Source organism: Camarhynchus parvulus, chromosome 6 (assembly GCF_901933205.1).
Source record: "Camarhynchus parvulus chromosome 6, STF_HiC, whole genome shotgun sequence".
Lineage (NCBI taxonomy): Eukaryota > Metazoa > Chordata > Aves > Passeriformes > Thraupidae > Camarhynchus > Camarhynchus parvulus.
Genome location: NC_044576.1, coordinates 28693990 through 28709427, shown reverse-complemented (window position 1 = coordinate 28709427; position 15438 = coordinate 28693990). Strand labels below are relative to the sequence as shown.

General features: G+C 41.8%; 1 protein-coding gene across 2 annotated transcripts in view; it reads left to right on the top strand.

Moving 5' to 3' along the window:
* SHTN1 (shootin 1) overlaps nucleotides 1-15438 on the top strand; it is a 55256-nt gene that overhangs the window by 26236 nt on the left and 13582 nt on the right. For both annotated transcript variants that reach the window (XM_030951638.1, XM_030951639.1), the window contains exons 9-12: nucleotides 7823-7969; nucleotides 9270-9423; nucleotides 10490-10595; nucleotides 12731-12813. In XM_030951638.1, the coding sequence (XP_030807498.1) occupies nucleotides 7823-7969; nucleotides 9270-9423; nucleotides 10490-10595; nucleotides 12731-12813 (490 nt within the window). The remainder of the gene's footprint in view (nucleotides 1-7822; nucleotides 7970-9269; nucleotides 9424-10489; nucleotides 10596-12730; nucleotides 12814-15438) is intronic.

Below are 15438 nucleotides of genomic sequence, written 5' to 3'. Positions count from 1 at the left end.
CACAGCTTTCTGCTCGAGTGAGGCTGTGTCAGCTTCCTCTCACAGGGATCATGCTGCAAGGTCACAGCTGTGTTTGGAGAGCTAAGTTTTCTAGGATGTGCTTGCAGTAGCTGTGTTTGGATTATGGTAAGGATGGTCAGGGATTTTCTGCCTGCTTTCATTAGCCTGTTTTCTCTGTCTCTATAAAATGTTTCTTTTAAACCTCAAAATTTCTGCTGGATTTTTGCTTGGATTTTGCAAAAGCCACAGTAGTTAAGCTGTGCAGTGTCAACAGAAGGAAGAGCTTTGAGTAAAGGACAACACTGCATGTGCAGTGCTTTGTTCTTGATTTGTATGGAGCACTTGGAGAAGGGAAAAGGGCTCCAAGTAATGTGGCTGTCGCTGCAGCTTAAAAATGGCACATCTTAGTGTTTTGTATTTTTGTGATGTCTCAAACAGCCAAATGTGTGTTTTAGCTCAGTAAAATTCAGAACTACAGCCTGTGGAGGTGCCTGTGTGGTGGTGGGCACGTTGTCTGTCCAAGGGGCTGAAGCACATTAAATTTGCCTTTATGGTGTTGTCAGCCCATGCATTCAGACTCAGCCCTTTCCCTTTCTCCATGGCGTGGCTTCATCTTCTCTTTGCATTGTGGCTACCAGGGAAGTGGCTGCTTTTCAAAGGGCTGCCCTTGGCCTCCTGCCCTTGTGCCAGGTGAGGAGGATTCTGCCCAGAACAGGAGCACTTGGGAGTGCAGGTGTGAGAGGGAAGGGCAGGTGAGCTGTGTGCAGAAGCCAGCGCAGATGGGGGAGAGCAGAGACATGGAGGGAGCAGGCACATATAGGAGTGAGGGAACACTTGAAAATCAGAGCTTTTGATTAAAATTTAAAAAAAAAAAGCCCAATACAGCTTTAATTATAGTCATGCTGCTGGCACCACCATAATATATATTTAATTAATCAAAAGTGATCCAACTTCAAACATTAGAATTCATGCTCTTTAGAAGTTCTAAAGAAACTGAGTAAATATTGTCAGCCGTGGTGTGGAGAGGGGGAAGGAAAAGGAGAGAGGTTTTGAAGTGAGTCACAATCCATTGTGAAAGGTACAGGAATCTGCATAAAAGAACTAAATAAATAGAGTGTGTAAGGGGCGGAGGCATGGAAAAATCTGTACCTACCTGAATAAAACAGGGCTGTTAACACAGGAATCTTGGCAAGCTTAACCAGAATTCTAGTGTCAGGTTTTAAGAGACACTTGAAGATCTCTCAGCTGTTTGTGAAGCAGTTTATAAGAAAACAAAGGAAGGCAGAGAGTATCTTGAAGGCCATTGCAATAATATAGAGGTAGCCCTGAAAAGCACTCTCCCACAAAGATGAGCAAAATACAGTACATGCAGCCAAAGCAAGCCAAAAGCAGAAGAACACAGTGTGAGAAGCAAATTGAAACTCTTAGCCATGCAAAAATCTCCTGAGTTTAACAAAATAATCTTGCATAAGTTGTTTATTAAACATACATCCTGGCCTCCAACAATATTTTGTAGTGATGTTGGGGTTGAAGCCCAGCTTGGCGACTCAGACCCCACACAGCTGCTTGCTCACCTTTCCCCCAGCAGGATGGGGGAGCAGATTGGAAGTTAAAAATGAGATAACTCTCTGATAAAGACAGTTTCCTCAGTAAAGCTAAAGCTGCACCCAAAAGCAAAACAAAACAAGAAATTCATGCGCTGCTTCCTATGGGCAGACAGAAGCTCAGCCTTCTCCAGGAAAGCCAGGCTCCATTGGGTACAGCAGCCATTTGGGAAGGCAGACACCATCACTCTGAGTGTCCCCCTCTTGCTTCTTCTTCCCCAGCTTTAGAGGCAAAGCATGGTGCCACCTGGTCTGGACTGTCCCTGTGGGCAGCTGGGCTCAGCTGTCCTGGCTCTGTCCCCTCCCAGCTCCTTGTGCACCCCCAGCTCACTCACTGTGGGGTAGGGTGAGGAGCAGAAAAGGCCTTGACTCCATGCAATAATGAAAATATCTTTCTGTTATCAATAATGTTTTCAGCACAAAACACAGCCCCATACCAGCTACTGTGACAAAAATGAACTCTTCCAGCCAAAACCAGCAGAAGTGAATGGTTTATTATTAGTGTACTCTGGTGGAGAGATAATCCCTACACCTGAAGTGCTCTGGAAACCTCATGGAGAAGAAGCAGTGTGCTCTCAAAGATGACATTGAGCTGATTTTTTCCCTGCCCTCTGTATTTTGGACACATGACAGAAATGAAGTGTCAAACTGTTGAGCAGTTTGTTGGGGCTCCTTTCACTTCTGAGGCTCGCACAGGCGTTTTGCTCAAAATGCACAACTTGAAAAAGAAAAGAAAGGTTTCTCAAGTGTTTATGGTAACCTGTAAAACAATTTGCAGTGAAGAAGTTGAAAGGCTGCATTCAGAGGAAATATGATCCCGACGAATTAAAACAATTCAGTAAATCTCTAGTGTGCATCGTTCATCTTTTCATTGACTTTCCCTCCTCAATGCTTACACCATCCTACAGCTGTTTGTGCTTTTAAGTAACTGCTGCACAACAAAATATGTGTATTTAACTTGTTTTCATCAAAATACCTGCATCCCACGCCTGGGCCAGTGCACAGCTGACTTAACTTACTCTGGGACTGAATCTTCCCATATTGAAAGATAAAAGGTGGCTGTCAACTTGGGGAAAATCATTGTCACACTTAGCAGGTGTCTGCACTACTCAGGAGGTTGAATGCAATGGGTTTGGTTATCTTGATGACATGAGCTCCCAAAGACCTCTTCCTGAGATGCATTTGTGACCTTTTGGGTTAATTTGTGAGGACTTTTGCATTAACATATTACCTCTGTGAGTGGATACTGCAAAAGCAGCTCTGGAGAAGCAACTCCGTGCTTGCAAGTGCCAGTCTCTGTGCTTTACCCAGGATAGTTCAACTGCAACTGGTATCTGAAGATAATTAATTTACAGTCCAGCTGACTGAACTGGATTTAATAATTAAAGAGACATAAGTAGTTAGTACTTGAATTCTCCTGAGCTTGGATGTTACCACTTTTGAAGTATGATGTAATGCTAATTTGTTTCATCAAGCTTTTTCCCAGGAAGAGGCTTGGGGAATGGTAGCAGATGTATGCTCTAGGAAACTCTTTGGTCTCTTTTCCCCCCATCTCTTTTTGTTCAGGCAATTAGTCTGTGGGGAAAAAAGTGAAGATGTTTCCTCCTTTTCCATGTGGTGTATGATCTACTTGTGAATCTGTTAGATGGTGTCTAAATGCTGTGAGGCTGTGAGCATTATAGAATGTATCACTGTGCTTCTACCATGACAAAAAGAAAACTGCAGGAAATGAAGAAATAAATAACAATAGAGATTATATTTCCCCTGTATTTCATGCAGTTATTCCTCATAAGTGAAGAATGAGTGCTGTAGTTTAAGAAACCCTTTAGTACAGAGCAGGCTGGTAAAATAAATAATGCTCTGTTTTTAAGGAGGTCACACTGTTGATGGGAATACAGTCTGCTCACACTCAAAAGTACATGCTCCAAGCACCTCTGTGGTGAGAAGCAAATGATGGACAGAAAATAGGCTTAACTCATCCACTCCGATTCTTCCATTCTGAATGAATTAGACCTCTTCTTTTGAGCCACAAAACTTTCTAATGCTGCAGCTTGTAGCTCTTTAAACAGTCCCTTCAGAAGCTGTCTGGCAATTAGCCAGGTAGCTAAAATCAACTGGATTTTATCCTTATTGGTCAGAAATATTATGAATCATTTTTGAGTGACTCTGGGCTATCCATATTACGTAAATGACCTTTTTCATGGTCACACTGCTCACTTAAAACAACTAGATTAGACTTTGACTCCACTAAAGGAGTTTTTTGGTTTTCTTTTTCCTGATTAGCCATTGAACTGAAAACCATACCTGGAGTTGTATTTTAATCCTAATTTTAGAGCCACTTAGTGCCCTGTCAAGCTATAATTAGACATGATCATTCTGTCCTCCCCATCACATAAAAGAGGCTTCAAACAGCCTCTTCTTTTGGGGAGATATAAATACCTTGATCCTACTTCTCTTGAGACTTAGTTGAGGTCTGAACACAAGCTGTAGGGCTTTGGGGTACACAGAATGCAAAAGGCATCAGCTCCTGTAAACTGTGACAGATGTGAATGGGTTACCCCTCTGTGACTCACTGATTCCTCACTAGGTTGTGGATGGGATGGGGCAGTGCTGCTGAGGATTGAAAAAAGGACCAGCTGCTCAGCTGAGTGATCTTCTCTTCTGTTTGACTCTCCCAAGTTTGACTCTGCCTTGCTACTTACCTCTTTTACTCTATTTATAATGGACAGCATGCCACTGATTTTTATTTTACTTCATGCAACCATTGATTACCTTATTAGAACAACACCTATTGGGACATTTTTCTCCCTTAAACTGTAACTAAGACAAAAAGGTTATTGCTCAAATACCCAAAGGATGTATAGATGGAAGTGCAGTTTCACGTGGATATTTAAGAATTCCCTTTGTCATTGTTTTGCTCCTGGGAGAAGGGTTGGTTGGAAAGTATCCAGTTTTATCCTGAACCTTACTTGAGCAAGGCTTGGTGTTCCCAGGGATTTGACACTAACAGAGTTGCTTTCTAACGTTTTTAATAAGGAAGAATTCCTTTTTCAGCCCTGCTGTAAACAAAAAACAGCTGCAGTGAGCGCTCTGTCGGGTAAGGGGCTGAGCATGAGCTGTGGGCTCACTGAGGTCGAGGGAAAACCTTCTATTATTTTCACCCCCTTCTTTCCACATCCCCAGCTCTTGTGAAAACTCTGCTGATAGAAAGTGGCCAGCTCCCAGATTTCCTGTACTTTGCAGCTTCCCTTTGTAAACTCAGGGAGAGGAAGATACATAACTGGTCTGCACAATAATGGGTGATTTTAAAAATGAGACTGATAGGTGCAACCAAATTGTTTTTCTTTGTGGTCTGCCTTCAGCTGCAGGCATGGTTTTCAGCAGATTCCTGCACCATTGACTTGTGTTTCCAGCATTGATTGGGATGCTCTGCAGATAATTGTCTAGCAGGTGGCAAAGTTGGAACTAATCCATCAATTGGTTAAATTCCACCTAGTCCAAATAATCTTGTTGGTAGCTGTTTTGCCCTTTCAGCAGTCACTTTAATTAATATTCAGGGTTGTGCAGACAGGCAGGTTTTTGCCCTGCTAAAGCAGGAATTGATTTTTTTAAATTTTAGGTTAAAATTAATTTGCAAGGGTCTTTTTTGTCCTATGTCAAACAGTGCAGCCTCTCAAAAACTTGGAATCAGTACCACCAGCTTGCTTGACACAACTGTCCTGTCTGGTTTTATCCCTTCCACTTAGAATATGTTGGCACTTGTTGAAATTATGTAAGTAACTTCTGAACTGGATGGGACTCCCCATGAGAATTTGGTTCCCATGTGCCTGATTGCAACATTACCTTATAATCAGAATTATTCTTCTGTGATGTTGAAGATGCTTTCATATTTGTGAGCAGGAAAATATTTGCAATATCATTAAAGCAGTTTATAAAGCTAATTGAAAATGCAGGACTTGATGTGAAAGCTTCTGAATGAAAAAGTTTTCATCCAGGTCTTCAAAAGGATTTTTATCATTCTGTTGCAGAAGAACATGAAACAAAGTGAATATGAATTTTCTACACTTGGTGAAGTATTTCCTCAAGTTGAAGAAATCAAGTTGCTCTACTTGATTTCTTCTTGTTTTGGCAGCTTTCTGCTCCCTCAGGCTGGAACAACTCTGGTTGGATTTAGTGGCAGAAACTTGGTGAATAAAAATCTGGAATTGATCACCTTAAAATATTTTTCAGATTAAAAAAAAAATAAAAAAAAAATCCAGGTTTCACTTTGCTTTGAAAGTGTGTAATGTGTGATGTTTGCTGAAGTTGGCTTCTGGAGAGAGCTTGTTTTCTGTCAGAGTTAAATAACTTCTGTGAGTGACTTGACAGGAGCACAGAAAACTTAGAGACAGTATTGAGTTGTTTTGCAGTGATTTAGAGGCCTATCTCAAGTATGATGTTCAAAGATGCTGTTTCTTTTAAGAATATTCCCAAGTGTTAAATGAATTTGTTGCAGTACGAAGGCAAACCTTTATGCATTGTTGTGGGTAGCTTTGATTCTCAATTTCTCTTGCCCTTGAATTGTTTTTGCCCCAGCCCTACTAGTAAAAGATAACACAAGCATAAATTGGTTTGGCTGGCAGGATTTGGGGACAGAGAGCTGATGTCCAGTGCACATTTGACTTTGCACTGTCAGCAGTTTGTTCCTGTTTGCTGTATAACAAATTGCAGCACCAGTGCCCACGTTCATCATTTCCTCTCCATCAAATGCTTCCAGTGCTTTGCTGCCTGCCCCCGTGGCACAGCTTTGCCCAGTGGAGTGTTCACTGCAGGTTTTCTTGGTGTTAGGGCTGCATCAGTTGACTCCTCCTGGCATGCAGGGTCACACAGGCTGCCAGGGCAGGTAAAAGTTCAGTGATTTTCTCAGTCTGTCTGCACAGGGCTGCTTGCTGGGAAAGCTCAGCTGAAGTGTCTGTGCATAGAATGCTTGCCACAAGCATCAGCTCATACTTAATATCTAATTGTATTAAAAGAAATAAATCACAGAGCATTGCAGTGGCACCAGAGGGGAAGAAACCATGTGTTTTATCTGTAATTCTGGTTTGTGAATAAACAGGATGGGAATCTGAAAAGATGTCATGGCACTTTTGTATTTCTAACACTTTATTCTTAAAATATCTCCTTGCTTTTGCTGAGCTCTACAACAGTGTTTTTGCAGTCTGAGGGAGTACCTGCATTCTCAGGCTGTTCTCTGTTCTGCTGCCAGAAGTGGCTCTGCTGACCTGTGCACACTCATGTGAAACCTCAGCATGACCCAGTCCCTGTTTCTGCTCTAAGAACAGGCACAGCTGAGTTTGTCGAGTGGAAGCCCTTGTTGCCTGGGGGCAAACATCCACCTGAAAGAGATGTCAAGGTGCAGAACAAATTCACTAGGAATTTTTTGTTGTTGGGAAGCAATCTTTTTTTTTTTCCTAGTTCCTAAACAGTCTGGTAGGAACAGATCTCTCAGGGAAACTGCATATGCTGACAGCTTCTGCACCTCTTAAGTGAAGCCTAGAGATGTGTGGGATTTTTTTATCAATGTCAGGTCTCTAGACCTTTGATTTTTGCCTGCCCCCCACAATGTATTTATTTGCCACATCAAAAATGTAACTTGGGAAGAGGAAGGAACACAAGGATCAGGACTAAAAGGCTGAAATTGTCCTAAAAAGCCTTTTCCCAGGGCAAGTGCCTACACTGATTACACAGCCATGGACTGAAATTTGTTTCCTGAAGAAATGAGTTTCCATCATTCGCATATCCAGCTAACCCTCAAGTGAGTGGCTTTGTGCCAAGGCTCATAGATGTGTTTGAGGAGATAGTCTGTGAATTGATAGGTATTTTATCTTCCACTTAGAGTTCTTTTAGTCTTTCCAGAGTTCCCAGAATGGGGATCAGATTATTCCCATTTCCAGGAAACAGAATTGAGAGATGTGTTTAAATTCTGAATGCTGCCAACGTGTGGGTAATTGAGGTGTAGCAGTGGGTGGTTCTGAGCAAACACCTGGTTCCTTTCAGTGTGAGCCTAGCCCTTGTGAATTTTGCTCTCAAACTTCCTTTCCCCTTCCTCCTCAGCTTCTTCATTATTTCTACCTCATTAACACGATGTTAGTATCTCATTTTCTTTCCAGTTGCCTTTTTAGCATCAGACCGTGCTTGCCTGACTGTTGTTTTTGTTGGGTGTGGGCTTGTTTTGGCAGATGTTCATTGAACAAAACAAGATGAAAAGGCAGAGTCAGTTGCTTCTGCAAACTTTTGCTCCTGATCAACAGCTTTTGAAGGCTTTGGATGACAATGCTAAGCTAACCCACACATTAGAAGAAGAGAGGCTTCAACACCAGCAAAAGGTAAAACAGAAATTCTTTTCATCTCATCTGGAAGTCTTTGAAAACCTCCTGAATTTAAGGAGTGCTGTGTCTTAATTACATTCAGGATTACTTGAGATCATATCCCCTGTAAAAGCTTCGAGTTTAAAAACTAAATTTCAGAGAAAGTTGTGATTTCCTTTTTCTGAGTCACTGTTCAGATATGAGTACAGAACTCAAAGTCTCCTGAGCCTGAAGAGGCTCTGTTTTAGGCAAGTATTTTATTTGGGGTGCCAGTGAAGTGCAGTTACAAGCAGTGAATCAGGTTCCATTAAGTGAAGAGATAGCAAGAGCATATTTTGGACGTTGAGTAATACTAAGGGTGTCTTGGGGATGTAAGGAAAGAGCAGGAGGTGACAGGTAGGCAGTGCACATGAGTGGTTTGGTTCTTGCTGAAAAAATGGATGGGGGAAAGCCAGACACACACTGGAGCAGCGAAGTGTTAGGTGAATCTGCAAAGTGCTGGGAGAGGATCTAAACTGATAGGATATAAACAAATTTATTCTCTGAAACTAGACTAAATCAATCTCTTTACTGGTAGAAATCGCCATTGCTTCCCAGGAAAGCCTGAAAATGAGCTCTGCTTTAGCCCTGAGGCCTGTTCCTAAAACTCTGTTAGTAGAGTAGTGCTAGGGATAGGTAAACAATTCCTGCTCTTTCATCAATGCACCAGTACTAAGACTGCATTCTCAAATGCTCTGAATGAATATTTTGGAAGAATCATTTCCAGTTCATAGAAAAGCTTTGCATCTTTGGCTACTTTGAAGTCTAGAAAAAAATGTATATATTTGGGGAGCTGTGAAGTTACTGCTACTCTGCATCTGAATGCTGCCTCTGAATCAGATATTCCATAATTTCCCCACTGGCATCTGCATGAGTTGAGACAAGGGAGTTTAAATAATGAGCCTGTCAGTGGAAGCAGTAAAAGAACAAAAATGTCAACGTTCTCGTGCTTCAAATGAAGAAATGTTCTGAAATTAATTATGTGATAAAGCTCTATAAAAAGAAGAGGGAACAACGTAAAGCTTAAGTACTTTGAAGCTAAAGATATATTTTAAAGAAGAGATAAAGCAAGTTGGGATCATAGCAGAAAATTCTGACATCTCTCAGAAAAATCTTTCCAGTTCTCATTCAAAATTTTTCCTTTTGCTGGGATTTTTGCTTCACTCCTGTACTATAACATGATGTTTTCAGGCATAACTGTGCCTAGTGGATTATTTGCCAACAGGAGGGACAGAAAATGTCTTTTATTGTGATGAATGCTCTTGTTTGCCAACTGCAGATAAAAGAATTAGAAGAGCAGCTAGAGAATCAGTCGCTGCACAAGGAGATTGGTCGCCTTAAACAGCAACTAGAACTTTTGGAAGAAGATAAAAAAGAACTGGAGCAGAAGTGTCAGCATGCAGAAGAAAAAGCTAGGGACCTAAAGCATTCAGGTAAAATAGTGTAATAACTTTCATTTTAGGGGTGAAGTGTGTGTATGGGATGATTGGTGCACATCTACATTTGAGACCCTAGAAGCTTTTGTGTAGCTGTGACTCAGACCTTTGCTTCACTAGACAAAGTACAGCAGCTGCCTGCAGCTGCAGAACAACTGTGTCCAAAATGTGCGTGAAGGAATAACCTCGTAAAACTTCTGTAAGGAACAAAAATCCTGTGGTTAGGTTGCCCTGAGTCTTACAGATGGATAAATATATGGGAATAGGTGTGTGTGTGAAAAACACAAAAGATTATACCTGGACTTTAAAATCACTCAGTTGATTTTTATTACATTTAATTTACCAGTTAAATTTTTTTACCTTTTAAAATTTAAAAGCAAGTTTAAAATACTGCAATTTTAATTTGAATCCATCATTGCAAGAACAAAGAACCATATCCACTTTGGAAATCATATTCTTACTTCTCCCATAACCTACCGCACTCAAAACAGTTGCTAAGGATTTTTGGAACTAAAAGAAATTCAGGATTTTTTTTCTCTGTTTCTGCCCCTCCCCAGTTAATTATATTTGACAGCATTTCAAGTGCAGAAAAGTAATTTCCACATTTTAGGTCTGACATGAAAACAAGAGAGAAAAAAATCCATTCTACCACGACCCAGTTTCAACCATTTTTATGGGGAAAGCCCACACCATCAGCAAGGCAGAGACAGGTCTGGAGGTTGAAATTGTCAATTTCTTTGATCTCTTGTTAGTTCATTCTCAAATACAACGTCAGATACACTGTTGCAGACATGGGATCAAGTTTTCCCTGCTCTGTCATTTTATATGAAGAGTCCTGTGTGAGGGAGAGTTTCAATAGTTACTCAGGTTGGAGGCAGCTGTTTTAATGGGAATCCTGTGCGTTGTGGTAGAAAATGTCCAAAAAATTGACTTTGGGCAGTTGTGTGGTTTACTCTTGTTTGTTCTTTAGTTAATTAGTAGAGTTTTTTTCTCAAAGTTGGTTTTTAGAGGGGATGAGAGAGCCCAAGAGCTGACTGTGGTTTGTTTCTTTGCCCCCGTGCAGTTGATGAGCTCCAGAAGCGAATCCAGCAGTCGGAAAATCCTGCCCCGCCTCCGCCGCCTCCTCCTCCGCCTCCTCTCCCTCCTCCTCCTCCTCCCAACCCCATCCGGTGAGTGCTCCCAGCCAGGGCAGAGCAGAAACAGAGCTCCTTCATCGCTGGCATCCAGGCAGAAGAGTGTCTTTAAAGGCAAAAAGGCTTTCTCCACCTGTCTGGGGCTCCTGAGCTGCAGTGTGGCTGCATTTCTCCTCACAGAGAAAAGCAAGGCACAACTTCCCAAGGATATTTCTGGGAATCGCAGCAAGGAACCTCAGAGAAAGAAAAAAAATTCTTATCTCGTTGGCTGTGCCTGTGTTTGTGCAAAAGTAGAATGCAATATGGAGATTGTTTACCCAAAGTGATGGGGTTTTGTTTCCTTGGCCTGTCAGGGCCAAGTGTGTGTCCAGGCTGTTGGTCAGCAGACAGTCACAAGATTCTGCTCTGTTCAGTTGAGTGGAGTTGAGTGCTTGTGCAGATTCAGTGTAATATAATATAGTATAATAAAGTAATTAATTAGCCTTCTGATATCACTGGAATCAGATGCATAATTTTCTCCCATCATCATTGGGGCTGTCCTGTATTTACTGTGCTGCAGGGCATGCTCAGTGCCCCCCCTGCCCCCAGACTGAACAGCCAGGCCAATTCTGAGCAGTGCCTGCCTTGCCAAGCCTAACAGATTGTCTAGACTGTGATTTTGGAGGAGGAGGGATACCTGTCTCCTCTAAATTTAGGAGATTATTTTTTCCCTATTCACCTGATAGCTGTAATTATAGACTTGTGAAATGCTTTCTATTGCCAAGAAAACTCCTTTGAACCAAAGGATATGTTAGATTATTGTGTGTCCCTTCATGTCAGATACTGGTGATGAAAATGCAGACTCCATTGAGTTCCCACAATTACTTTCATAAGTTAAAAAGGAGGGGAAAAAAAATAACAAACGAAAATCACCACCCAGTCATCAAGCATTTTTGGGCAAAATTATCAAAATTTGGCTAGATTTCTACAAAGGACTATAAAAGAGGATGACCAGTCTCTGCTGATGTATCAGACATTAGACCCAAATAAATTAACAAAACACTAAAGGGTGCTTAGTTAATTTTAAAAACTCTGCTAGTCTTCACGTTGTCTGTTTGGTTTTAAAAATAAATGGATTTGGATGACAGTTTGGAATCTTCTGTAATAGAAATGACATCCAGGAGTCTTGTTAACTACTGTGTTAAACTTATGAATAGATGTGATTATTAGGGAGAATTCATCCCTTTGTGCATCTTGCATTGTTTTTAGAAACTAAGCATGTTCAGGAAGATTGTGTTTGGCCTTTTGCTTCTTTTATGTCCATTAACTCATCTGGCCTGCTTGCTCCTTTCTCACTGATGGATAGCATGAATTAAATGTGTAGGGGTGTCGTGGGATTTTTTGTTTAAATTTGTGCCTTTTACTGTTTGGAGTAGGTGCAACTATTAATTTTAAGCCCTGTCATAGCAAAGTCAGACTATTTCCTCATGCACTGTGATGTGTATGTGGATAGAAGTTGTTTCAGGACAGAGGCACTGGCTGCTGCATTTTTCTGGGACAGAGTTTTGACCTTTTAGGCAGGGATGTCACTCTGCTGTGTAAGGAATGGTGTTCAGTAGGGAGTGACTGGCCTCACTGACACATCAGTTGTGCACAGGAGCTTGTGTTGTTCTTGAAGATGAATCATTTGCTGGTGTGGACTTATACATTGTGAATATAGTGAGGGGATAATTATTTGACACCGTAAGAGATTACAAACTTGGAAATGGTGAGGAGATACTGATCACCATATTTAAGTGTCCTCTGGAGAACAGTACTTCAACATCTACAGCTCTTCTTTTTGTTTATTATGCCAGAACAGCTTCTGTTTGTCATGTGTCACAATGAGACCCTGGCTTTTAACATTCAAATCTGGAGTGTTTTGATTTGTGCCTAATGCCTGTTAAAAAGAAATAAATTTCTCTGGTGCATTTTGATGGGAGGCATTGTGGGGGGTAATTCAGTGCATCTGCATTCAAGAACCATTAAATGAGTCTTTTGTAAGAGGCTGTATAATCAGGTGTAGGCAGGCTGGTGGTGTGTCATGTTCAGGCTCATTCTGACAGTGGGGGGACCCTGGACAGAATGACAGTGGGGACCCAGGACAGAATGACAGGACAGAATGACAATGTGCAGTTTCATTTCCCCCCAAGGTCTCTCATGTCAATGATTCGCAAGAGATCTCACTCCAACACCAACGTGAGCAAGAAGGAGAAACCTCCTCAGCAGGAGTCAGGTATGGCTCATCCCTTCTCAGGCTGTGTGAGTTATCCACTGGGGCTGCAGGAAAGGAGCTGGGGATAAAGATGGTGGTTCAGATTGTCAGCATTAACTGCAGCTCTGCATGTCCAGCACAATCCCAGAAATGGGATTGCAGCCCAGGAATATGTGCACCAAGATGGGAAGTGGTATCTTTGGGACTGTAGCTTTGGTTTTCCTAGGAGGGGTGGCTGAGGACTCTGGGCTTGTGTGGTTCAGAGAAAAGGAGGCTGAGGAGTGACTTTATTGCTCTCTACAGCTCCTGAGGAAGGGACAGGGAGGTGCTGAGCTCTTCTCCCTGGGATCCAGTGACAGAGCACATGGGAGTGTTTAAAACTGCATCAAGGAATGCTTAGACTGGACATAAGGAAGAATTTACTTATGGTGAGAATGGTCAGACACTAGAAAAGGCTTCCCAGAGAGGTGGCTGGTGCTCCAAGCCTGTAGGTTCTTGAGGCTCTTAAGAACATGCTCTAACTTTTGGTCAGCCCTGAAGTGGTCAGGCTGTCAGACCAGATGGTCACAGCTGAAACATTTTGTTGTATTCTACACCAAACTTCCTCGAGATCCCAAGTAAATTTGTGTGGCCCTCATAGCCACCTCTGCCTCCACAACTGAAGTGGTCATAGGCATCCAATTTACTTCTTCCAAAAGGATTTGAGTATGAATAGTCTTTGAGGCTGCAGGTCAAAAATGAAAAGGGAACACCTAGCACTTGCTGTAACTGGAGAAAACTTCTAATCTTCCTGCTTGAGCTGCAGCATGTACAGGGCTTTGTGCTTCCACAAGTTGCCTGCAAGAGGCAGAAGACCAAACCTAAGGGCGTTAAACAGAGAGCAGGTTCTATTCAGCATAATACAGGGAAATTTCTGAACTTCCACATGGCAATTTCTTCTATCCAGAGCCTCTCCACAGAGCTTGTTTGTTAAATACTTCAGTTTTTGTCCCTCAGTTCATATCTTGTGAAATTACCACTCAGAGTTGACTGTAATTCTAATCCTTTAATAACACTGAAAACCTAAAACAAAACAGTCTTGCACTAAGGTGGCTCTGCATGCAAAGTAACAGCTGAAATTGCATTTTATTGTTGTTAATGGAAGCTGGAAACTTAGGAGGTTGAGAACAGGAGTTTAAGTACAGATTTGCAAATGACTGTGAGTGCCTGAGGAATCGGGGCTAGTTAGACAGGCATTGCCAGTTAAATAACCAAGGGTTTTCTTGCTGTTTCTCTCTTCCTTCTGAAGCAGCAGGAGTTTGTTTTTAGTGAATTGCTTAACTCATTTGCTGCCACTTAAACAAAGAAGGGAACCTGGCTGAAATTATAGGATATAACTGTTAAAAAGACCCCTGCTGTTAGCAGACTAATGGTATGTAAGTCAGGCTGGATTGTTGCATGGAACCAACGGGCAGGAGGTGGGGGAGAGGGAGTTTTACTCCTCCCATTCTCAGGTGAGGAACTGAGGAATGGAGTGACTTGGGCAGGTCCCTGGGGGAATTTCTGGGAACTGGTTACCAGTCTGAGAGAAACAAGGTTGTTGGTCTGGATAGAGTAGTTAGAGAGATGACCTTGTCTGAGATCTCTGATGAAGGGTCAGTCTTATCTTTCAGTACAAGTCCAATTACGGTGCCTTGATTTGTCAGGGTTCCTTGAAGCACCCTAGATGTTTTGATTACAACTTTTTGTTGAGACTGTCACAAGCAGTGATTGCATGAAATTCACTCTTAAGTTCTCAACTCCTCATGCTTTCATTATTTATTAGTAAACGAACAGTTCTGACCTTTCTTCAATTACATATAAACTGCTTTTCCTCTTAATAGTTGAGCTGTCCTTAAAATAAAAATTGAAAAAAGGCAGAAAATTCTTTCTTGATTTAGTTATTATACCAAACTTGAGTCTTGTTTTAACCTCTGTTAAGGACTTAGAATGAGTGGTTTCTATCCCATACCACCAATTAAGCTTTTATATTTGAAACAGCCTGTTTGTGAAATTAAAGGCTGACATTAAATCAGCTTAGAATACATAAACCACATTTCTGTGAATCATCAAGAGTACCCTGACAAGTGAGAGAGCAGAAGTCTTTTTAAAATTCCTGTTACATAAGGTACAATGTTGGCAGCTTTGAATAGCATCAACCCTATTTCTCCAAGTATTTAAGTGCTCTTCCCCCCCTCCCCTTTCTGGTATGTTAAGGGTCTTTTCTTTTGTTATCCAGAATGCTGATAAGTTAACAGGCATTATTTAGGTTCATCACAGAGCTTCCTATGTCATCTCAAAAATTTGCAGTCCTGATACCAAATCTCTTGACAAAGCAGCCATTTCCTTTCATGCTATTTCAGTTTTTCCCTTTAACTTGATGCAGTGTTTTTAGGAGGGATGGGTTTAGGTCAGGCTGAGGTGTTGGTGTGCTGTTCCTGCCAGGTCCTCAAACCCATGAGAAATGGGGGAGTCCCCTGTCCTGGGGCATTATCATCTTCTCCTGTGTCAGTGCAGCTGGGGAAATTCCTGCTGAGCCCCAGTGCAAGCAGAGCTGTGTTCTTCCAGCCCCTGCTGCTTCAGCCTAGAGCACTGAGCTTGTGCAGTTCCCAAACAGGTCCTGGAGCT